This window comes from Heptranchias perlo, chromosome 25, assembly GCF_035084215.1.
Source record: "Heptranchias perlo isolate sHepPer1 chromosome 25, sHepPer1.hap1, whole genome shotgun sequence".
NCBI classification, from domain to species: Eukaryota; Metazoa; Chordata; class Chondrichthyes; order Hexanchiformes; family Hexanchidae; genus Heptranchias; species Heptranchias perlo.
In genome coordinates this window covers 12,441,305-12,467,132 of record NC_090349.1, presented here as the reverse complement: position 1 = coordinate 12,467,132, position 25,828 = coordinate 12,441,305, and the positions used below count along the sequence as shown (strand labels likewise).

The following is a 25,828-nucleotide window of genomic DNA, read 5'->3' as shown; positions in this document are numbered from 1 at the left end:
TCCCACTAGGACCAAGACTCATGTCTCACACAGGACTGAGCCAGTACCTGTTCCTCTTGTTTTCTCTCATAGAATCAGGAGGCCATTCGGTACATCGTGCCTGTGCTGGCTCTTTTAAAGAGCTGTCCAATTAGCCCCACACATTTGCCCGTTCCCAACAGCCCTGAAGGATATCCCCACCACCAGTAAAAGCCAGTGACTAAAACCCCAGATTTCTGATTGATCAAAAGTGCTTCTTGCCGCAATTGCCAGCAGATGAGATTTGGTCACTTTAACAGTAACTAAAGAAGCTCAGTGACTGATGGCCAAAGCAGCAGCAACAGAAAACCAAACTCACAATAAAACATGGACAGGCTGTCCCGCACGTGACGGATGTAATTTGCTGCTTTTAGCCATGATTGCTTTCGATTCAAGGCAATGCCTCAGACATGTGGTAGCTGGCTGACAATCTCACAATATTCACGGCTCTGATGTATCATTCCTTTCAGGACTATTTCTTCTGGATCCCGTATTGCAGCCTGGCCTTCATCTTTGCTTACATTTTCACTTTTGGAATAGGCCCAGGTGGGTACAAGCTTTACTGATCACTTTTAAACTGTCGCACCTGGCCGAGGTTTGACAAAGGAAATGTCCTGTCCATCGTCGTGATGTGTGGCAGGTGAGAAATGAAACCCATTTTACGCTTGCACCAACATTTTCATTCACATTGGTGACCATGAAATACTGGAGCAGATTTACCTGACATTGCACCTGGGTTTATTGGATCACCCAAGCGCGGCGCATTGAGCAAAATCGGGTGGGGAGAATGGGGCGTCAGTAATTGAGTCTGCCTCATTTTCCTCTATGCGCTGGGCCCAGGCAATCCAATTCGCCCAGGAAAATCTGCCCCGCCATTTCCTCGAGTGTTGTTAACTCGCGAGTGATAAAGTGCCCGCACACACAGCGGAATCACAAAATGGCAACAGCATCTCTTTCAATGTCCGAGGGTTTTCCGATCAGGCCCCGGGGGGAAGCAGGGGCTGCATTTGATCACACTTCCGTCAAATGAAGAAAAAATGACAAACTGACTTGAGCTCATAGAGCGGCAACCCAAAAGAACCATTCCCTCGGGCACCAATCACTGACCAGTGTGTACATTACTACCTTTCAGTACTTTGGCACAATTCCTGTTTCCAAAGAGTTTTGGAAAATTATGGTTAATGCCTCTACCATCTAAATCTCCTTCAGTATTCTGAGATGCATACCATCTGGCACCAGTGATTTTTCTCTTTTTTGTCCCTTTTTTCTTTTAAATAGTGTTATTCTGAATATTTATCTCCAATAGTGATTCTTCCACATCCTCCTCAAATATTCTCAAAGTCCCACTTTTCACCTTCCTGGGTAAAAACTGATGCAAAATGCTTATTAATCATCTCCACCATCCCCTCGTTCTCAAGAATAAAATGCCCCCTTCATCCCTAAGTCGTTCCACTCCTTTGACTATTCTTTTACTCCTTATGTGCTTTGAAAATGCTGCTCTTTTCCTTTACATTAACCACCTGTCTTTTCATACTCCTTCATTTTTCTTTCCTGCCTCCTTTCTATACTTTTTATATTTCTCATAGTTTTCTTCTGTATTATCCCCCTATATTTACTATATCTCACTTTTTCAAATTTTTGCTGTAATCTCTCTATTTTCCCATAGGACCCCCTGCCTTTAATATACCCAATTGAGCAACTCTTGCAATGTGTGTTGTAGGAACCCTCCTGTATAATGAGAGGTGTCTCCAAATGCTTCTCAAGCCCCAGTAACTTTGAGCTTGAGCAAGTCCACCTGGAGATGTGTCTGGTTGTCCTGGACACTCGTGGTTTCCAGAAAATCACACATTATACAAGTCCCACACAACACTGGTTTCCAGTGTGCTACTGTGCTAAATGGAGTGTCAGCCTTACTTGATTTATTTAAAATAGGCAGATGAAGCTCCACATTTAAATAACAAAGTGAAACAGTCAAACATTCAAAATTAATAACTGGCTTGTCAGTCACAGCAGCTCAGTTATTACTTGCAAAAACCATCCAGTTAACAGCTAACGAGTCAAAAATTATAATTTACTACTCACCCATTCACATTACTCTACTCACTCAGCTATCTTTGGGGTTTTCGGGCCTCTTGCTTTCACCATCTATCCCTCAGTCCAGCTCAGGCCAAACTCTGTGCATTTGGTTGTCTTCTCACTTTGTTGGTTCTTCATAATTCAACTGCAAGGTACACTTGCTGCTTCATTTTTCTATTCTGTTTGTAATTGTAATTTTTATTCAGCAATTCATTTTGTTTTCGTCATAATATTCAAATTTTCCCTCGCGAGGATACTGCGGCTGAAACTAATCAGAAAGTAGGATCGCCAACTAACTGCGCTGCACCTGATAATTGAGACAGCAGAGACTTTAGAGAGCTCTACATTGCAGCCTGGAACTCATTCCTAAATATTCATTATTCTATATATAAAGCATCTGAATCATCCATCTCATCTTTCAGTCTTGCCACTTTTCCTGTCCCTGGTACAGGACAGGCAGCTGCTTATTAATACTTAATAAAATCATTCCCTATTCCATGAAAATATTCATTAAAACCTCTGACAAACAATTAAGCATTTTTGTCTATGATAGGGTCAAAAACAAGGGTCGGTCACTGAAAATGGACCAGCTTAATATTGATACAGAATCAGATGTTATGGCCTGATTCAAGCACCTGAGGGAGGGGCCAAACCATTGAGTTCAAACACAAGCATCTTGTGGGCCTTGTTTCCATATATGGTTGGCAGCTCTTTTTGAGTTTGAGATACCGAGTTAAATCTGCTTTGTCCTGGTCATTTTTGAAAAAATATTTCTTATCCTCTCTTATAAAATTGAGTAGTCTGACTGATGTCACCAGAGAGAGATGGTTAGAGAGAGAGACCAGAGAAACTGTGTGGATGCTCAACATAAAGAACTACCATGTAAGGGTAAAATCTACACTATAACTTAGTGCAGCAGATGTGTTATTTTCTACCAATTTGACAAAAGAGAGTTAGGCTAGAACGACAGTAAAATCTACAGTGTGTCATATGCATTTACTGTTTAATAAGTCTGTTTGGCAGTTATAGACGAACTTGTGCGTCCACATTTCCATCGCAATTCATAACTTTACTTATGGCCGCCAGACTTTCCCCACTGTCCAGGGGGAAAGTCCATAGTGCCAGAGAGTCTCTCAGCCACCTTTAGGGGCGATGGTGAACTCTTCCTGAGAGAGCAGTGTTTATATTTAGCATAGGGCGCTGCTGCCTCTGAGGGGTGCTGGCAAAACGAACCCACCTCTCCAGATGGGTCACCCAGTGCCTCTGGAGGTAAAAGCAAAATACTGTGGATGCTGAAAATCTGAAACAAAAACAGAAAACGCTGGAAAATGCTCAGCAGGTCAGGCAGCATCTGTGGAGAGAGAAACAGAGATAATGTTTCAGGTCAGTGATCTTTCATCAGAACTCTGGAGACAGCAGTGACGCCTCATTTAATGTGGGGCAGGATTGCTGAAGTGGGTGGCAATGCTGTCGGCTTCTGTTAATTTTTCCTGAGATGGGCCATGTGTCCTGTGTTACAATACATGCAATGAGATGATTAATGGTCCTTTGTTCCTCACCCAGGTAGCGTCAGTGGAGTCTTACCTTTGGAAATATTCACTCAGTCTAACCGACCTGTTGCTTTAGTGTCAGCGAACTCCCTGCAGTGGCTGTCTCTCTTTGTCCTGGGACTGGTTTTCCCTTTTGTTGTCGTAAGTAAAGGTTGAATTTTTTTAAATAATCACATAATCCGCTGGGAGGTGGGCAGCGGCTTTGTTTGAGTGTGAAAGTCTGACTGTACTGGAGAAAGTTGCAGGTCAGGACTTTCTGTTATTCGCGATGGCCCCAAACACATTACGTGGCAGAGGCAATCGCCAGTGACAGCGCAAGAATGATTGAAGTCTGACACACTGGAGGGAAGAGAAACTTTAATCATCCACACAGCGTGCGACAAGTGCTGTCACAGGTTCATTTCTACTTATTAAAACTGGGGGTTGAATTTTCCTGAAAGACACTAGAGAATGACAAACTGCTTCACGTTCTCTACCGATTACCAGCATCAGGGAGTTCAGATAGTTCACACGTAGAATAGTGGAATCTGCAAGTGAGTTTAGTCTAGGATCTAGTCGAGGGGTTTGGATGGTTTATATATCGGAAAATGGATACCTGGGAGTGAGTTTAGGCTAGAATCTAATCGAGGGGTTCAGTTTCTTTATGAATAGGATAATGGATACCTGGGAGTGAGTTACAGGCTGGAATCTAATTGAGGGGTTCAAATTGTTTTTATATAGGAAAATGGATATTTGGGAGTGAGTTACAGACTGGAATCTAATCGGGGGGATCCGTTTCTTTATAAATAGGATAATGGATACAGTCATTTGTATGGGAGGATGGCTGGCTTACTGTGGATGGTACTGCTGTGTGACTTGCAACAGTGGGGGGTGGGGGGCGGGAGATGGGGAGGAAGAGATAAGCTCAGTGACTCCATCTGACAAATCTCTCCATGTTTATGTCTGCAAGTGGATTTGCTGGTCGAAGTCTAACTTCTCCTCAACCAACTTAGATCATCCACCTGTCTCTTCAAAACATTAATGGTGAACAAGGCATCTGGCCTCAGTGGTGGACCTATTCCTAATAGTTCTCAACCCTTTACCTGCCAGACTGGTAGTAAATCCTTGTTCTTCTAATTAGCCTTATACTTGGCATTGCAGCTGTTTAGACAACAGCCCTGTCTGCCAGCTTAAAACTAACTAATAAATAATCTTACCATCTCTCATTTTCACTGAAGAAGGCTAATGTAACCAGAGCAGCTCAGCTACCTGTGACCCTCTGTCACCTAACCTTCTCCCACTCCCAATCTAAGCAATGGCTATAACAGTAACACAAGGTCTGGGGGCCAAATCAACTCCCTTCACACTATGGATACACTGCCTGCATTTTCTATAGCACAGGTATAAATGGTACAGTTTAACATGGTTCATTCACACAGGCTCCAGCAGTCAGGACCTATCGTCTGTGGTTGAAATACAAACATGCCCTTCTTGTTACCAGAACATTGACCATGATCTCTGGCAGATTGGCTCCAGGAGGAGAAATCTGCAAGTACGAGTTGCTTGTAAATTATGTTGTTGTATTGATCAATGTTACTCAGTAAAAGAAACTTCAAATAAGATTGTGACTTGTTGGGTGGGTGGGTATTGTAGTTTATGTTGCACCAATATTCTGTGCCATACAGTGATGGGACATGGGATTTGAGTGTGATGAGTTTACAATTTCAGCCAGGCTGTGCCAAGAATGTGGACCACAAGAAGGCACATTATTTATATTGCACTCTGTCCAACAACAGAAAATAGGGACAGTCCACTCCAACCTGCAATATATGTTCTCCAACTCAAATATGACTGAGATGCACAGGGAGGGGAAAATCAGAGGAGCAGTCAGTTCAGTCTACTGTTGTGTGTGTGAACATGGGCAGTCTTGCATTAGTACATTTAAACATGTGAAATTGACAGAAATATATAGGATAATGGACAATCCACGAGCAAGCGCATTTCAGGCTGTGATGGTGATTAAGTCGCTAGCATTTGCTGCTCCTTAAGAAAACAATACAGATGTGGATGGTAAAGGCCATTCGCCACATCCTAGCTCACCCATCCAGAGAGAGCCTACAGTCCCACCCCCATCACAATATCCAGCTGTTTCTTAAATACAGGCACCATCTTTTCAACAGTGCCTCTTTAACCTCAATCTAACACACAACTAAGGACGAGAGTTAGCCACAAGAAAATATTTAAAATTTGCACTCATTCCCTGTTAACTCACTTTGTTCCTTACAGGATGCGCTGGGTCCATTCTCCTTCTTTCTGTTTTTCGGAGGCTGCATTTTGGCTGCACTGTTCATGTTTTACATCCTCCCAGAAACAAAGGGGAAAACACTTCTTCAAATCAACGAGGAGTTCAACAAGCTGCGCGATGCGAGAAGGGGAATGTGTTCCATCTTCACAAAGAGGCCCGTTGTCCCAAACCAGACGGAGATTTTATCCACCAGACTGTGACCAATCAAGAGGCGGCTTCTGAACAATGCCAGCCCAGGGCTGTTTCTACAATTACCCGACACCCTGCCGCCACACAAGTCAATCCACGAGTGCCAGAAAACCTTTTACAGCTTGTTTCATGTTTCCAGTCAGGGGTTACTCTGTAGAATTGTCCTGTTCAATATTACAAATGAAATGTCAGCATAAAAACCACCGTTACAACTGTCTTCATCAAAACTGTTAAATAAAAAATAACTCTCTCCTACTCCAGTGTGACTCACATTTATCGCATGACATGATGGCATTGCGGCGAGAAGCTCCGTTCCCTCCCTGTAGCCATATTAATAAGACTTGACTAGAGGGAATTCATCCAAAGAGAGCTTCTGATGGGAGCCAACAATTTTAATGTTATTTTGACTCTTGATGGAATCCTGCAGCAAAGTGCCCTTCTCTGCACCTTGACTCAATGATAAAAGAGACAAATTTACAGGACTGAAGACAGGGCTCTGTGAATTTGACACCATTCCTGCCAATGGGATTTGTATATGGACGGTTAGTTGTGTTTGGAGAGAGGACGGAGGCAGTTTATGCCACACAGTGCTGATCTCTACTGTTGTTAATACAGCCTCTTCACACAGCCATATTCAGTGGCCTCCTTACTCCCCATTATAATTTCTCCTGTCACTGCCTCTAAGGGGCCGATTTTCGGGTGACGGAGTGGGTGCTCCGAAAATCGCTGCAATGCCGAGCGGGGTTCTGCACTCGGCTCCAACCCGCTGACTTCCGGGTTCCCCAGTGATGCGTCCGGGTGCGCGCACGCCTCCCGAATGCAGAAGTCCCACCGGCAATTAAAGCCAGTGGGATGATAATTTGCATAGTTTGTCCGATAGTTGAGGTACTTGAACTACTTGATTGACTGGACATTTTGGCAGGGGTGCGATTTTGAAGGATCCTCAGCGTGTTTCCCGTGCTGTGGGAAACACTCCATGTTGCAACAGATGTGTTTCAGCCAGCAGCCAGTGGGAGATGCAAATGCTAATTTGACAGGTGGGGAGAAAACGTCATTTATTGCAGCAGGACACTCTGTCACTTCAGACAATGTTTTGGCTGCAAGACCTTTGTGTTTTCACTCAAAATTCTTACTTTCCACCCAGAACTCTGCTGTTTAAACATATTTAACTACTTTGCGGACCCCCTCAAACTCACACTGTCAGGATGGGGGGCGCCGTGGCTGCATTCATCACTACATCCGAGGACGAGCAACATCACCAGCCTCGCCAGGCACGGCGTCCACCTCCGCCACGTGGAGCTCCACAACACAGTGCTGCACCACAGGCATCTAAACAACAGCACGGAGGGCAACAACAGAGAGAGTGACATCGCAGGAGGCACTACCCTCGCAACAGGGTCACCTGACGAAGGAGCTAAGCTCTGAAAGCTTGTGATTTCAAATAAAGCTGTTGGACTATAACCTGGTGTTGTGCAACTCCTTACATTTGTCCACCCCAGTCCATCAACGGCATCTCCACATCATCACTTCTTGACCCGCTGCAGTCCATGTGGTGAAGATGCTCCCACAATGCTGTTATGTAGGGAGTTCCAGGCTTTTGACCCAGCGATGATGAAGGAACGGCGATATATGTCCAAGTCTGGAAGGTGTGTGACTTGCAGGGGAACTTGGAGGTGATGGTGTTCTACCCTTGTTCCTCTGGGTAGTGGGTTTGGGAGGTGTTGTCGAAGAAGCCTTGGCAAGTTGTTGGAGTCCATCCTGTAGATACAACACATTGCAGCCATGGTGCACTGGTGGTGGAGGGAGTAGATGTTTAAGCTGGTGAATGGAGTACTGATCAAGTGGACTGCTTTGTCCTGAATGGTGTCGGACTTCTTGAGTTTTGTTGCAGCTGCACCCAGCCAGGCTAGTGGAGAGTTTACCATCGTAGGTGTCTTGTAGGTGGTAGGGAAGCTTTGGGGAGTTAGGAAGTGAGCCACTCGCTGCAGAATACCCAGTCTCTGGCCTGCTCTTGTAGCTCGTCCAGTTCAGTTTCTGGTCAATGGTGACATCCAACAACAACTTGCATTTATATAGCGACTTTAATGTAAAATGTCCCAAGGCGCTTCACAGGAGCATTATCAAACAAAATTTGACATCAAGCCATATAAGGAGATGTTAGGGTAGCTGACCAAAAGCGTGGTCAAAGAGGTAGGTTTTAAGGAGCAACTTAAAGGAGGAGAGAGAGGTGGAAATGACGAACTCTGGATTCTTTTACCCTCAGTCTGGTTCAGCAAACACTGAGTCGAACACACCTTTAAAGTCCAACAGAATTTTATTATCCGCAGGGCTTAGTCTACAGTATCGACATTGACTCCTGACAGAGTCTTCTCGAATCCAATAGAGCAACCAAAGTTACATACAGAGGTTCACACATTTATACAGTTACAACAGGAGTATGAGCATGATTAACAAGGGGTCAACACCAATCATAAGCGGGGCATGGGTAGGCTATGCTTAGGTTACGTGAGGGCAGGCCAATCACAGGTAGTGCACGTGCATGATCACGCCGCGGCTACAACAAGAGAGGGATGCATCCTTATCTCCTAACTACGGAATGTTCCTTCGGCCTTGTACTGTTATTGCTTAACCGCAGAATGTTCCAGCTGCACAGATACCACCCACCAGACCCCTAATCTTATCAAGTCTCCTCCACTGTTGAGACATAACAGGTCTTACACATAAAGAGCTGAGCACGCAAACATGTGGCTGAAAAGGGGCCCATTGTTCTACTTCTAGCTATTAGGCTACTAATTAAGTCTTGCTTAACCGCACTGCTACTTGCCACGTAGGTATTCTACTGGAAACTTGCCACGTAGGCACTCTCATTCCCCCCTTTTATCATTCCATGATAACCAATCCTTGCCCACTCACAGTTCTGCCTGGGCAGAGTCTTGTACTCGGTCACATTCATTTTATTCAATCTATTAAATTCTTTATCAACATCATACTTTACTACATCCTCTGTCTCCTTCTTGTCACATACTTCGGCTCGTCTTACAACTAGCATCTTTGGGATCCCCTCGATTTGTCTCATTGCTACCTTACGGCAGATTTTGATGCAAGCAACAACCAGGCCGAAAATGAGTATTACTACAATCAGAATAATTAATCCATGCATCAAATACGATCCTCATGAGCCACGGAGAAGCCAGTCTAACCAACCTTCTCCCGGGGTTTGGTGTAATTTTTTTACTTCCTTCTGTATGTGCTCAGCCAGATTAGTTATATTTTCTGAGCTATCTGGTATGTAGGTGCAGCACTCTGTGCCTATCATCGCACACGTGCCACCTTCCTTGGCTAGGAGATAATCAAGGGCCATCCTATTCTGGAGGGCTACTGTTCTCACAGCCACCATTATCCGCACTTATTTCAGATAGGGCTTCAGCTGTGTCATTAGCTACTTTCTCTAATACCGATGCTACGAGTCGAATTTCCTTTATTGCCCTTGCTGTCCCATACCCGGGGAATAAAATAGCAAGGTACTGCTCCGTTCCTGTAATTGCCCTTTTGGACCGGTAATGGTGATGATCTGCTAGGGAGGGCAAGTGATGGATGGATGGTACCACGTATCCCAAATAGCAGGACCCAGCCCAATTCCGGGGTAACCATGGATACACCTTGGGGCCACATATGAAATACGTGCCGTTATAAGCGCCCCGGTTCTCCTCATCTTGGTCAATTACAACCATCATGGTTAGATCTCCCCCGATCCATTATTGTTCGGTATAGTGAGGTAACTTGGCACAAAGATACTACCCCAGGCGTCCGGGTCATATTTATATTATTTTTACACTTACTATCTCCCATTGGGATGCCCTCGGAATCATTACGTTGTAAACATAGTTCTCCCTGTGGTCTTCCAACTCCTGTGGTATTAGTTAAGACATAGGAATGGGGGCTGGTCTGTACGATTATATGCAGGTTGATACCACCCCTTGAAACTGTCAGGATTATATCCACCGTGACGTAACGTATCCTTTGGTTGTTCTACATTTTCGTTATTGCTATTAATATCCGAACCGTTAGTGGAGTTTTGGTTATATTGCCAGGAAAGAGATTCACTCAAATTAAGAGGTATTGGTCTCAAAGGTATGCCTCCCTTACTGTGAATGGGAATGTGACTACAGACCCAGCACCCACTCTCTCACTGATCCCTCGCATACGTATAACTCATATACAGAAAAGTGTTGACATGCAACTTGCGCTTTTGGTGTTGGAGATCTCTCTTACGTCTCCCAAACAGGAAACCTACTAACCTTGCATAACCAAAAGGACTCATAGGGGCTAACCCATTACGCTTCCTCTCTTGGTTAAATCTTATGTAACGATTGTGCCTTTCTCTAGCTCTTGCTTGTGCACACAGTTCAGGGGACCTCTCTCCTTCACGTTTGCAGACATAATCATATTTGCACTCAGTCCAATGACAGGGTAAGCCACCATCCGATCGACCTCCCATCTCTAGTGTACGGTGGGGCTGCCTCAGGAGCCCGGTAAGTCGCCCGTCCGGGTGACGTTCCATCTTCCGAATCCGTCTGGGTCATCATCGTTGCACCGAAGTACGTCTCCTTGGCACAGGTGGTATATGCGTTTAGGCCGGTCCAATCGACATGTTCGCCTTTTGGTTACTCCCAGGGTCAGCAAGAGTCCGAGGCAGGAGATCCACAGCAAGGCTTTCATGGCTGGTCACGACACACGGGTATAGGGAAGATTTCTTGGAAGAAAAGAGAAGTTAGCATTTTAAGTTTTAGACTTGGGACTGATAGTATTACAGTGATGGAAGTGAACCCAAGCACTCTTCCCCTTTACTTTCACAGCGGTAGGGGTGGTGAGTAAGACTTGATAGGGCCCTTCCCAACGAGGTTCCAGTCCTTTCCTTGTCCAATTCCTGATTAACACGTACGTTCCGGGTTCGATTTTAGATGGACTGGCTATAGTAGGAAGTTCGACGTAGGCGGCTCGTACCCGAGAGTGGAGGCTTCTCAATGCCTTAGTTAATGACAAAATATAGTTAGTCATTTCTGTCGTCATGTGGTGAAAGTGGACAGTTTTCGGGACGTTTTGGTTCCACGGGGTCTTGAGGGGTCTCCCACATATAATTTCAGCAGGACTTAACCGCGCTGCCCCAGCCGGAGTAGTACGTATCTGAAATAAGACTACAGGAAGAAGTTTGAGCCAAGTAGTACCAGTCTCTGCCTGCAGTTTAGCCAGTTTATTTTTCAACGTCTGATTGGCACGTTCGACCAAACCAGCGGCCTGTGGCCTGTAGGCACAATGTAGCTGCTGTTTGATGCCCATTTGGGTGCAGAATTCCTTGTTCACCTGACCCACAAAATGAGGGCCGTTATCTGAACTTAATTGATTTGGAATTCCGTACCTAGGGATGATCTCCTTCATCAGAACTTTTACAACCGTAGAGGCTTTGTTATCCATTGTCGGGTATGCCTCTATCCATTTACTAAATACATCAACAATAACTAGAACATATGTATAACACTGACATCGTTCCAACTCAATGTAGTCCATCTGGAGGGTCTCAAAGGGACCTTCAGGTAAAGGGGTTTTTCCCCATTCGCAAGACACTCTCTTTCCAGGGTTGTGTTGTTGACAAATGAGGCAACAACTGCTGATGCCCTGAGCTAGGGCTTGCAACCTAGGATGCCACCATGTGGCCAGTAGCGTATCACTAGTAGCCTTGGCACCACAATGAGTTGCAAAATGTACACATTCAATAACCCATAATGCTAATTCATCTGACATACAAGTCTGCCCCGCAGGGGTGACCCATAATTAAGATACACAGTCATAAGTACAACCAAGTTGTTTCCACAGTTGTTTATCACAGTCAGGAGCGTCCTCCTGCAATTTAACGACGTCTTGGATGGTTGGCATTGGCTTTTCAAAGGGAGACTTGCTCTGGTTTGAGCTTTTAGTCTGACTCATCATTCTAGGGACAACCACCCTCTGTGTCTGGGACGCTTCCTTAGCTTCCTGATCAGCATATCTATTCCCTATGTCTACTGGGGTTTGTCCTGTCGTGTGGGCGGAGCATTTTATGACTGAGATCTGTTTTGGTAGCATAAGGGCTTGTAACAAATCTGAGACTAATTTCTGGTGAGAGATCTGGGTACCTGCAGAGGTCAGGAACCCTCTGTTTTTCCATAACTGTCCGAAATCGTGAACTACCCCGAAAGCGTATCTCGAATCTGTATATACGTTCACTTTCAAGTCTTTCCCTAGAATGCAGGCTCTTATTAATGCAAACAGTTCCGCTTGTTGGGCAGAATATGGAAACTCAAAAGCAGCAGATTCGACAGTTTTACCGTCCTGATCCACTATTGCATATCCAGAAAGTCTCTCCCCAAAGGAACCAATAGAGGCACTCCCATCTACGTACATGGTTATGTCCGGATCCTTTATTGGGACATCAGATAGATCGTCTCTGACAGAAGTGTCTTCCTTAATTAAAGATTGAATCGGGCCAGGACCTACTCCATTAATGGTAGGGCGTTGGGGAGAGTTATAGAACAAAGAGATCTGGGAGTACAGGTTCATAGCTCCTTGAAAGTGGAGTCACAGGTGGATAGGGTGGTGAAGAAGGCATTCAGCATGCTTGGTTTCATTGGTCAGAACATTGAATACAGGAGTTGGGATGTCTTGTTGAAGTTGTACAAGACATTAGTTAGGCCACACTTGGAATACTGTGTACAGTTCTGGTCACCCTACTATAGAAAGGATATTATTAAACTAGAAAGAGTGCAGAAAAGATTTACTAGGATGCTACCGGGACTTGATGGTTTGACTTATAGGGAGAGGTTAGATAGACTGGGACTTTTTTCCCTGGAGAGTAGGAGGTTTCGGGGGGATCTTATAGAAGTCTATAAAATAATGAGGGGCATAGATAAGGTAGATAGTCAAAATCTTTTCCCAAAGGTAGGGGAGTCTATAACGAGGGGGCATAGATTTAAGGTGAGAGGGGAGAAATACAAAAGGGTCCAGAGGGGCAATTTTTTCACTCAAAGGGTGGTGAGTGTCTGGAACGAGCTGCCAGAGGCAGTAGTAGAGGTGGGTACAATTTTGTCTTTTAAAAAGCATTTGGACAGTTACATGGGTAAGATGGGTATAGAGGGATATGGGCCAAGTGCAGGCAATTGGGACTAGCTTAGTGGTATAAACTGGGCGACATGGACATGTTGGGCCGAAGGGCCTGTTTCCATGTTGTAAACTTCTATGATTCTATGATTCTATAAACAATCGTGCCCTGGGTCAGTCTGTTCAAGGGGTGGTTCTGTGAGAAAACATGCTGGGTTGATGGTAGTACAATGTTTAAATCGCAGTTTAGGATTATTCAGCAGATATATCTCATACTTATTTTGTCGAGTCATGGTAAGATGTTGAGTCTGCAGCTGTCCTAATAATGCAGTTACCGAATGTGAACTGTATACAGTGATGTCCTGTTGTAAAGTCAGATTAGCAGCCGACTGTAGGCTATTGTAAATGGCCGTTAAAATCTGAGTACAAACTGGATGTCCTATCGCTACTGGATCTAGCTTCAAAGAGTAGTACGCCACTGGTCTATGCTTGTCTCCATGTTTTTGAGTTAGGACAGCGGTCGAGCAATCAGTGAGGATAGTACAGTACAACTGAAAGGGTCTGTCATACAGGGGTCTCCCCAATGCGGGTGCTTGTGACAAAGCTTCTTTTAATCTCTCAAATGCCCCCAGTGCATCGGAATCTAGTTGAAATTCGCCCTCTATGCTGGTGTATGGCGTTAATAATTTGGTCTCTAAGGCAATGTTAGGTATCCATTGTCTGCAATAGTTTACCATTCCCATCCACTGCCGAACCTCCTTTGCAGTGCAAGGTACAGGGAATTGGCAGATTGGTTCAATCCTGCTTTTTTCTAGGCTCCGCTCGGTTGCTGAGAGCATGACGCCAAGACACTTAACCCTCTGTTGGGCCACCAGTACTTTCGATTGAGATACTATGTACCCTAGCGAGGATAAGTGATTTAGCAGTTGGGCAGTGTCTTTTCGGTTACTCTGTTCATCAGGGCTAGCTATCAGTAAGTCGTCCACATACTGGACTAGTGCGGACCCATGCTTTAAGGTTAGGGTCTGCAACTGTTCCTGTAAGCACCTAGAAAATAGCGTTGGGGAGTTAACGAATCCTTGTGGCAGTCGGGTCCACGTATATTGCTGTCCCTCGTAAGTGAAGGCAAAAAGGTACTGGCTTGATGGGTCTAGCGGCAAGGCGAAAAAGGCGTGTTGGAGATCGACTACTGCAAAGATTTTGGCTTTTGCAGGAACTCGAGCCAGAATGTGAGCTGGATTAGGCACTAGCACATGCAGCGGCTGTACAATAGCATTGATTGATCGTAAATCCTGTACTAATCTGTACTGGTTTGGCTTGCCTGGTTTCGGAACTGCAAGTATGGGCGTGTTACACGGGGACTGACATTTGATTAAGATCCCTTGCTTTAGCAACCCGGCGATCAGTTTGTCAATGCTTGGTATCGCCTGTTGCTTCAGCGGATACTGTTGAATAGAGGGTAGTACAACATTTTCCTGCAGGGCGATATGAATGGGAGTCATTTTAACGCATCCTACCTGTGTGGGATCCTCTGCCCACACTTGTGGATTCACATATTCTGTTTTTTCCTTCCCCACATGGTGGCGCAACTGTGCTCGGGTAACCCTTGGTGTCTGGTAAAACAGAATAGTCTGACCGCCGGACAGGGTCTGTTTCTGTCGGTTATCTGGATCAGCTTGTTCGACCGTCTGTTTTACCATGGGTCCTAGATCTTTTGCGTGGTACGGGTAATTCACTTCCCGGGTGATATGTGGGGCTACAGTTAAGGGTTCTTTCCATATCCTTGAGGGAAATTCAACACCCAACTTTCTCAACGTCTTAGCCGCTGGCCGCGTGATCTGCACGGGTACGGTTTCAGGTTCTCTCCATAATTCCGAGGGCACCTGGACATACTCTGCTTTTCCCTCTGGTCCCGTAACCATAGCTAGGCGAACAACATCCCACTCCGTCCCTTCATACCCTTGATAGTATTCTTCCAACTCCTTATCCTCCCCACTCTTATCATAGGCTAAAGTTACATGGAATGGGCGTTCGTCCTTTAAGTCCAGAGACCACCACTGTGGGGTGGTGGAGACATAACATTGCATTTTAGGGGCCCAAGGTTTCACAGTTATTCCTTCGTCCCCGCACTCAATGCTCAGGCGGAATGCACATAGCAAGTCTCTAGCCATGAGATTACAGTCTAATCCATTTGTAATTACGAATTGGTGCTTCACGGATTCATTCTGAAATTGTACTTCAACTGGTTCAGATATCGGGTATTGGCTCACTTGTCCCTGAAAACCAGACAGACTCTGTTTTTCCCCGGACTTAGGGGGATTGAGCTCCGATCGGACAGATGACATGGTTGCTCCGGTGTCTACCAAGAACGTATGTGGGTTTCCTTCAACCATTAGTGACAGAACGGGCTCTTGCTCTGACTGGATCCCGTTTACCACAAGGTTAGCTAGTCAATACTGGGGGAACGGATTATCCTGGGAAAAGACCGTGTATCTTCCTCGTCCTCGATTCCCTTGCCAACCCCCTCTCCGCTGCCCTTGCATATGGCCCCCTTTTCCCTGTCCGCGGGAGGGGCATTCCCTGCTCCAATGGCCTTGCTGACCACAATTGAAACAGGCGTCCGACCCTGCTTGTCTCCCTCCTCCTCTCCTTCCTTCGAAAACATGTCTCGGGGGAGCGTAGGGTGGGCCATAATTAGGGGCGGTTGGTCCGTTAGGATGTGTAACATACCCATACCCTTGTCTATCAACCCATCCTGGGACACAATACTGAGGCTCCATCTGATATCCTGTTCTGTCTGGGGCGGGTTTCTGCTCTTCCTTTTTCACCACATACTCAGTTTTAACTCTGACCTGTGGCTGACTGTCCTGATTCCTACTTTCTTTCCAATAGTATTTTACTGCCCTATCCATCTGGCTGGGACTATTGTCAGACCAGTCCATATTATTAGTCTTAATGGTTTGAGAGTCGGTGAGCGGCGGCAAAGATCGAGACCAGAGCGGGGATAAAAACAGCGCGGAGAGAGCGAGAGTTCAGTCGGTGAGCGGCGGGAAAGAGCGAGACCAGAGCGGGGATAAAAACAGCGCGGAGAGCTCGAGACCAGAGCGGGGATAAAAACAGCGCGGAGAGATCGAGACCAGAGCTTACTCTGAGAGCGAGACTCTGAGACCAGCGGCAGTTCGGGGTGACGTCACCAGTCAGAAAGTGACGCGGCACAGGGGAGGCAGCTGATTGGTGAGTAGGTTCAGGTGAGTATTTCTACCATTTTACTGTAAGTAAAGTAATAAGAAAGGGAAGATCTGCAGGTTTTATAGCAGATAGTGTTTTTTTTTTAGTGAACCTAGGTCCCTAGTATAGTTAACATTTTCTAATTTCAACGTAATTTAAAAGGGGTAACTAAGCTAAGGCAAGTCATGGCAGCAGACCTCGCACCCGTGATATGCTCCTCCTGCAAGATGTGGGAAGTCATGGACACTACCAGTGTCCCTGCCGACCATGTGTGCGGGAAGTGTGTCCACCTGCAGCTACTGACCGATCGTATCTCGGAGCTGGAGCTGCGGGTGGACTCACTCTGGAGCATCCGCGATGCAGAGAAACTCGTGGATAGCACGTTTAGCGAGTTGGTCACACCGCAGGTAAAGGGTATACAGGCAGGAAGTGAATGGGTGACCACCAGGAAGAGTAAGAGGTGCAGGCAGGTAGTGCAGGGGTTCCCTGTGGCCATCCCCCTCTCAAACAGATATGCCACTTTGGATGCTGTTGGGGGGGATGACTTATCAGGGGAAGGCAGCAGCAGCCAACTTCCTGGCACCACGGGTAGCTCTGCTGCACAGGCTGGGAGGAAAAAGAGTGAAAGAGCTATAGTGATAGGGGACTCAATTGTAAGGGGAATAGACAGGCGTTTCTGCGGCCGCAACCGAGACTCCAGGATGGTGTGTTGCCTCCCTGGTGCAAGGATCAAGGATGTCTCGGAGCGGCTACAGAACATTTTGGAGGGGGAGGGTGAACAGCCAGCTGTCGTGGTGCACATAGGCACCAACGATATAGGTAAAAAAGGGGATGAGGTCCTAAAAGCAGAATATAGGGAGTTAGGAGGTAAATTAAAAAATAGGACCTCAAAGGTAGTAATCTCAGGATTGCTGCCAGTGCCACGTGCTAGTCAGAGTAGAAATAGGAGGATATTTCAAATGAATACGTGGCTAGAGGAATGGTGCAAGGGGGAGGGATTCAAATTCCTGGGACACTGGAAACGGTTCTGGGGGAGGTGGGACCAGTACAAACCGGACGGTCTGCACCTGGGCAGGGCCGGGACCGCTGTCCTAGGAGGAGTGTTTGCTAGTGCTGTTGGGGAGGGTTTAAACTAAAGTGGCAGGGGGTTGGGAACCTGAGCAGGGAGAGAGAGGAAAGCGTAACAGGAAGGGACAGAAGGTATGGAGTAATAGGTAAAGTGTTAAAAAAGGAAAAAGCAGGAACTAAGCGTCACAAAACAGATTTGAAAGTTCTTTATCTGAATGCACGTAGCATTCGTAACAAAATGGACGAGTTAACGGCACAAATAACTACGTATGGGTATGATCTTGTGGCCATTACAGAAACATGGCTGCAGGGTGACAACGACTGGGAATTAAATATGCCAGGGTATTTAACAATCAGGAAGGACAGGCAGGAAGGAAGGGGAGGTGGGGTGGCTATGTTAATAAAGGAAGGAATCACTGTAATACAGATAAATGATATTGGGACAAAGCATCAAGATAATGAAACAGTTTGGGTGGAGATAAGGAATAATAAGGGGAAAAAAACATTAGTGGGCGTAGTATATAGGCCTCCTAATAGTTGCAACTCTGCTGGAAGAAGTATTAATCAGGAAATAGTCGGGGCATGTAATAAGGGAACAGCCATAATTATGGGGGATTTTAATTATCATATTAACTGGACAAATCAAATTGGGCAGAGCAGCCTTGAGGACGAGTTCATTGAGTGCATCAGGGATGGATTTCTTGAGCAGTATGTAACTGATCCTACAAGGGGGCAGGCAACCTTGGACCTGGTCCTGTATAATGAGTCAGGATTAATTAATAATGTCCTAGTTAAGGATCCCCTTGGAACGAGCGACCACAACATGGTTGAATTCCATATCCAATTAGAGGGTGAGAAGGTTGGTTCTCAAACAAGCGTACTGAGCTTGAATAAAGGAGACTATGATGGTATGAGAGCGGAATTGATTAAAGTGGACTGGGAAAATAGATTAAAGGGTAAGACGGTACATGAGCAGTGGTGTTCATTTAGGGAGTTATTTTACAACTTTCAAAATAAATATATTCCACTGAGGAAAAAAGGGTGTAAAAGAAATGACAGCCATCCGTGGCTAAGTAAAGAAATCAAGGATAGTATCCGACTAAAAACAAGGACATATAAGGTAGCCAAACTTAGTGGGAGGATAGAAGATTGGGAATTCTTCAAAAGACAGCAAAAAGTAACTAAAGGATTGATTAAGAAAGGGAAGTTAGATTATGAAAAGAAATTAGCAAAAAATATAAAAACAGATAGCAAGAGTTTCTATAGTTATATAAAAAGAAAAAGGGTGGCTAAGGCAAACATAGGTCCCTTAGAGGATGAGACCGGGAAATTAATGGTGGGAAACATGGAGATGGCAAAAATGCTGAACAAATATTTTGTTTCAGTCTTTACAGTAGAGGACACTAAGAATATCCCAACACTGGACAAACAGGGGACTCTACGGGGGGAGGAGCTAAATACGATTAAAATCACTCAGGAGATGGTACTCAGTAAAATAATGGGACTCAAGGCGGATAAATCCCCTGGACCTGATGGCTTCCATCCTAGGGTCTTGAGGGAAGTGGCAGTAGGGATTGTGGATGCTTTGGTGATAGTTTTCCAAAATTCCCTGGACTCAGGAGAGGTCCCGGCAGATTGGAAAACTGCTAATGTAACACCGTTATTTAAAAAGGGTAGTAGGCAGAAGGCTGGAAATTATAGGCCAGTTAGCTTAACATCTGTGGTGGGTAAAATTTTGGAGTCTATTATTAAGGAGACAGTAACGGAACATTTAGATAAGCATAATTTAATAGGACAAAGTCAGCATGGCTTTATGAAGGGGAAGTCATGTCTGACAAATTTGCTTGAGTTCTTTGAGGATATAACGTACAGGGTGGATAAAGGGGAACCAGTGGACGTAGTGTATTTAGACTTCCAGAAGGCATTCGACAAGGTGCCACATAAAAGATTATTACTTAAGATAAAAAATCACGGGATTGGGGGTAATATTCTGGCATGGGTGGAGGATTGGTTATCTAACAGGAAGCAGAGAGTTGGGATAAATGGTTCATTTTCGGACTGGCAACCAGTAACCAGTGGTGTTCCACAGGGGTCGGTGCTGGGTCCCCAACTCTTTACAATCTATATTAACGATTTGGAGGAGGGGACCGATTGCAACATATCAAAATTTGCAGATGATACAAAGATGGGAGGGAAAGTAGAGAGTGAGGAGGACATAAAAAACCTGCAAGGGGATATAGACAGGCTGGGTGAGTGGGCGGAGATTTGGCAGATGCAATATAAGATTGGAAAATGTGAGGTTATGCACTTTGGCAGGAAAAATCAGAGAGCAAGTTATTTTCTTAATGGCGAGAGACTGGAAAGTACTGCAGTACAAAGGGATCTGGGGGTTCTAGTGGAAGAAAATCAAAAAGTTGGTATGCAGGTGCAGCAGGTGATCAAGAAAGCCAACGGAACGTTGGCTTTTATTGCTAGGGGGATAGAATATAAAAACAGGGAGGTATTGCTGCAGCTATATAAGGTATTGGTGAGACCGCACCTGGAATACTGCATACAGTTTTGGTCTCCATACTTAAGAAAAGACTTACTTGCTCTCGAGGCAGTACAAAGAAGGTTCACTCGGTTAATCCCGGGATGAGGGGGTGGACATATGAGGAGAGGTTGAGTAGATTGGGACTCTACTCATTGGAGTTCAGAAGAATGAGAGGCGATCTTATTGAAACATATAAGATTGTGAAGGGGCTTGATCGGGTGGATGCAGTAAGGATGTTCCCAAAGATGGGTGAAACTAGAACTAGGGGGCATAATCTTAGAATAAGGGGCTGCTCTTTCAAAACTGAGATGAGGAGAAACTTCTTCACTCAGTGGGTGGTAGGTCTGTGGAATTTGCTGCCCCAGGAAGCTGTGGAAGCTACATCATTAAATAAATTTAAAACAGAAATAGACAGTTTCCTAGAAGTAAAGGGAATTAGGGGTTATGGGGAGCGGGCAGGAAATTGGACATGAAGCTGAGTTCGGATCGGTCAATGCCCTGTGGGTGGCGCAGAGGGCCCAGGGGCTGAGTGGCCGGGTCCTGCTCCTACTTCTTGTGTTCTTTAGATTTGTGGTTGGGATCAGATCAGCCATGATCTTATTGAATGGCGGAGCAGGCTCGAGGGGCCGATTGGCCTACTCCTGCTCCAATTTCTTATGTTCTTATGAGTTGGTAGACAGTTTAACAGGATAGCACAGTATCGTGGCGAGTTTCTTTCATTCTGATAATTTACATTGCCTGACTGACTCCGATATACCTCGGAGAATCTTTCCAAAAATTCCTCTGCTTCCTCACCCTTTTTGGGTTTCGTATCTAAAACCTTGGATATGTCAATTGGCTTTTGTAGGGTGGCAGTTAAGGCGGTGAGTATAGCCCGTTCGCGAGCATCATTCGGTGCATACTGGTTTGCCAATGTAGCATGATCTGCACACTGCAAGTGAACCAAAAACCGGGCGTGTTCAGCAGGGGTTAAAATTTGCTGTACTAAGGCCCATAAGTCCCTTGATTCCACATTATAAACGGAAATGGTGGTCCGAAGGAAGTTTACAAATGAGGTAGGTGATTTTTTTCTATCCGGCATCCCGGTTAGAATGGCCATTATTTCGTTGGGTTTCCACGGACAGTACACATCTATCGTTTGGGGGTTGCCGGCTGCTGCCCCGGCGTTAGCTGGGTCATAGGCGGGGTTAGGCATCTGTCTTACTGGCAACTGACGGGATGTTGGTTTATACCTGGCCAGTGTCTCAGTGCCAGGTTCTGAGTCTAGTGGTAACAAGTCGTCTCCTGACTCTCCACTGCCCACGTCACTGAGTTCCTGACTCTCCAGTCCCTGATTTCTCTGCTTTCTTAAACTAGGTAGGCTGGCTGGGGGGTTAGAGGGTGGAGCCAATGATTCCTTAGTTTTACTTCTGGTACGGGAGGAGACCGGGGAGACAATTTGAGGTATTGTCGCAGGGGTTTGGACGGCCGGTCCCGGAGCCACCAGGGGATAGATGTTACGGTACGGGGGAGGGGCAGTAGGGGCCTGAGGAACAACGTGGGACTTACAATTCCATTCATCCAAATCATCATCGTCTCCCTCAGCCAAGGCAAAGCCAACCATTGGATTACGTAATCCACTTTTATCAATTTCTCTGGGCTCGCCCAAGGTTCTTGCAGGCTCCTGTTTAGAGCGTTTCTCATGAGCACATTCTCCTTTTAGTACTTCTACGGACTTGACTACCCCTCCTTCAGTGAGTCCTATCCCTAACTTCAACGCGTTATCCTGCCAACTTGCTAATAACGAAGCCTCTTTTAGTTCTTGACAGTACTGTCTCCATAAAGCAATTAGTTCTTTGGCTGTGGTACCTCGTTATTTTTCCAAATTAATTCTTGAGCCTTTTTGGTGGCATCTAAGTTTTTAGTTCCTCCCAATGGCCATTGATCATTCCCCAGTTTTTTATTTAATCCACCTGACAATTGTCTAAATTGTTTCGCCTTGTCCGGATATTGTTCACACAATGCCTGTAAGGCACTGCCCGATTCCGCAGTGGTATCCAGACAATTACCCATTTTATTTCCCTTTTTCCTTTACTCTTAGTCAACACAACCGTATTATCGCCACTCAGTCGCTACTACAGAATTTGATGCCGGATGATCCTGACTACTTGTGCTTCACGATCCTAAGTGCCCTTGTGCCTCTACGCCCACTTCAGGGTCCTGACCTTCGCGTGGAGGATTTCCTCTCTTAACAACCGGTCTAACGCTGCGCGTTTGAGACAGGCACTTCCTTCCCTAGTCGATCAGCACAAGCAATCAGTTCCTGTTTATACCCAACACGTTATGGATTCTTCTGGCACCCAAACAGGGACTTGAACCCTGGGCACTCAGTGATATTTGATCACTGACCTGTTTCTGTTTCTTCCGGTATTCGCCAGACTGACCTGGATCTCGTAAGGACGCCACACGAGTGTTAGCGATTGGACGATTCGTCGTCAGACTTAACAGATTTAGGAAAGCCGAAGTAGTAAAGAAAGTTTTACTCACATCGGGGCGCCCTCTCCTTCCTCCGTGTCCAAGACGATCCGCCTCTTACTCCGCGAACTCTCGGTGATCGACCGTTGAGATCCCACTTCTGACACCAAATGACGAACTCAAGATTCTTTTACCCTCAGTCTGGTTCAGCAAACACTGAGTCGAACACACCTTTAAAGTCCAACAGAATTTTATTATCCGCGGGGCTTAGTCTACAGTATCGACATTGACTCCTGACAGAGTCTTCTCGAATCCAATAGAGCAACCAAAGTTACATACAGAGGTTCACACATTTATACAGTTACAACAGGAGTATGAGCATGATTAACAAGGGGTCAACACCAATCATAAGCGGGGCATGGGTAGGCCATGCTTAGGTTACGTGAGGGCAGGCCAATCACAGGTAGTGCACGTGCATGATCACACCGCGGCTACAACAAGAGAGGGATGCATCCTTATCTCCTAACTACGGAATGTTCCTTCGGCCTTGTACTGTTATTGCTTAACCGCAGAATGTTCCAGCTGCACAGATACCCCCACCAGACCCCTAATCTTATCAAGTCTCCTCCACTGTTGAGACATAACAGGTCTTACACATAAAGAGCTGAGCACGCAAACATGTGGCCGAAAAAGGGCCCATTGTTCTACTTCTAGCTATTAGGCTACTAATTAACTCTTGCTTAACCGCACTGCTACTTGCCACGTAGGTATTCTACTGGAAACTTGCCACGTAGGCATTCTCAGAAAGATTTAGGGAGGGAATTTCAGAACTTAGGGCGTAGGCAGCTGAAGGCACGGCCACCAATGGTGGAGTGATGAAAATCGAGGATTCGCAAGAGGCAAGAACTGGAGGAGCACAGAGATCTCGGAGGGTTGTAGGGCTGGAGGAGGTAACAGGGATAGGGAGGAGCAAGGCCATGGAGGGATTTGAAAACAAGGATGAGAATTTTAAAATCAAGGTGTTCCCAGATCGGGAGCCAATGTAGGTCAGCGAGCACAAGGGTGATGGGTGAACAGGACTTGGTGCAAGTTAGGATACGGGCAGCAGAGTTTTGGATGAACTCAAGTTTACGGAGCGTGCAAGGTGGGAGGCATCAGAATAGTCAAATGTAGAGGTAACAACGGCATGGATGTGGGTTTCAGCAGTAGATGTGCTGTTGATGCTATCAAGCGGCACTTACTCACCAATACTCAATTTGGATTCTGCCAAGGCCACTTGGCTCCAGGCCTCATTACAGCCTTGATCCAAACATGCTGAATTTCAGAGGTGAGTTGAGAGTGACTGCCCTTGACATCAAGGCAGCATCTGAGTGTGGCACCAAGGAGCCCTAGTAAAACTGGTCAATAGGGATCCGGAGCAAAACTCTCCAGTGACTGGGGTCATGTTGATGGTGGGGGACTCAGCAATGGTAATGCCATTGAATGTCATGCGGAGGTGGTTTTACTCTCTCTTCTTGGAGATGGTCATTGCCTGGCACTTGTTTGGTGTGAATGTTACTGGTCACTTATCAGCCCAAGCCTTGATGTTGTCCAGGTCTTGCTACATGCGGGCACAGACTGCTTCATTATCTGAGAAATTGCAAATGGAACTGAACAATGCAATCATCATCAAACAGCCACACTTCTGACCTTATGCTGTAGGGAAGGTCAATGATGATGCAGCTGAAGATAGTTGGGCCTAGGGCATTGCCCGGAGGAACTCCTGCACTGATGTCCTGGGGCTGCTATGATTGGCTTCCAACAACCAAAACCATCTTCCTTTGTGCTACTTATGACTCCAGCCACTGGATAGGTTTCCCCTGATCCCCATTGACTTCAGTTTTACTAGGGCTCCTTGGTGCCACACTCGGTGGAATGCTGCCTTGATCGTATTTAAAATGGTGACCGTTTGTTCTTTCTTTACTTCAAAGAGGATACAATAGCACAGTTTAAAAAAAAGTCTGGAGCTGGTATCAGTAAAAGTGACCGTGAAGCTGTCAGAGATTTTTGTTAAAAACCCAACTGGTTCAATAATGTCCTTTAAGGAAGAAAACCTACTGTCCTTACCCAGCCTGGCCTATACGTGGCTCCAATCCCACACCACTGTTTTGACTCAGCTATTATCAAACCGCCATGAGGCTCCAGAAGAACGACCTTCTCAAGGGCAATAAATAACGGCCTTGCCAATGGCGTCCACAGCCCCAGAATAATAAAAAAAATGTAGGTGGAAGTTAATACTCAAATGGGTTAAAGAGTAACTAACCCGCAAAAGAAACTTAATCAAGGGTGATTCTAGCCACTCAACACTTAGAGGTTCCTGCAGAGCGTGGGTTTGATCTTTGGCAGTACAGTCCTGCACTTTAACAAGGATCTGGAATTCACTCAGTGTAGCAATAATCCACGCACCAGAGGTTCAGAAAAAACCCAATCTGCGTTGCGAAGTCCGAAAGCACTCCATTGCCCTTTAACTAAGGACCAACTCATTCAGAGTTCGGTGAGGTGCTTTTAGCGGGAGATTTGTAATTGAGTGGAGCCGGGACTATGTGCAGCGGCTGAAAGAGCCGGGACTCGGGGTGAGTGTGCACGGTGATCCGTTCAACATCCGCTCAAGAGATATCAGGAAAAGAAACAAACTTTCATTTTTTTTATATCCTTAACAGAAAGTTTAGTTACAATTCTCTGTGCCGGTTTAAACTTTTAAAAAATTCTATCCTCCGTACTGTAAGTAGATTCTCAATGTTGATAAAGTTTAAACCTTTTTTAAAAACAAGACATGTTTTTGACATGACTTTTTGAAACTGACCTGATCTTCAGGTTTTTAATTCGGCTGGTAATCAGCGGCTGACAAAGCTCTTCACATCTCGACACCGCCCAGCTCTGCTCTGCTCATGGAAGGTGGCAGCAACCAGCTGTTAAACGCCTCTCCTCATCCGCAAATCTTCTGCACACGTGCGATGTTTTCAGCTCTTCTGCAGCGCCTTATTTGGGTTATAGTCCAGCAATTTTATTTTAAATTCACAAGCTTTCGGAGGCTACCTCCTTCCTCAGACGAACGAAGGAGGAAGCCTCCGAAAGCTTGTGAATTTAAAATAAAATTGCTGGACTATAACTTGGTGTTGTAAAATTGTTTACAATTGTCAACCCCAGTCCATCACCGGCATCTCCACATCATGACTTATTTGGGGACAGAGCTGGGCGGTGTCGAGATGTGAAGAGCTTTGTCAGCCGCTGATTACCAGCCGAATTAAAAACCTGAAG

At 45.7% G+C, this 25,828-nt stretch overlaps 1 protein-coding gene and 1 long non-coding RNA gene across 6 annotated transcripts in view; one reads left to right on the top strand and one right to left on the bottom strand.

The window, feature by feature from the left end:
* LOC137342027 (solute carrier family 2, facilitated glucose transporter member 11-like) overlaps window positions 1-6,372 on the top strand; it is a 54,691-nt gene extending 48,319 nt beyond the window's left edge. Inside the window, exons 10-12 of the mRNA XM_068005632.1 lie at window positions 489-564; window positions 3,658-3,785; window positions 5,910-6,372. Of these exons, the coding sequence (XP_067861733.1) occupies window positions 489-564; window positions 3,658-3,785; window positions 5,910-6,128 (423 nt within the window). The 3' untranslated portion in view covers window positions 6,129-6,372. The remainder of the gene's footprint in view (window positions 1-488; window positions 565-3,657; window positions 3,786-5,909) is intronic.
* A 2,040-nt stretch (window positions 6,373-8,412) lies between these two features.
* Window positions 8,413-25,209, bottom strand: LOC137342025 (uncharacterized). Of its 5 annotated transcripts, none has more exons than XR_010967183.1 (3): window positions 24,221-25,187; window positions 22,604-22,762; window positions 8,413-10,870 (listed from the first exon to the last, which is right to left on the bottom strand). It is a non-coding gene; the product is annotated as an uncharacterized lncRNA (long non-coding RNA). The 5 variants fall into 5 exon arrangements; XR_010967182.1 differs by having other exon boundaries at window positions 24,638-25,185; XR_010967180.1 differs by having other exon boundaries at window positions 8,413-11,312; window positions 22,604-25,209.
* Window positions 25,210-25,828: the final 619 nt, after the last annotated feature.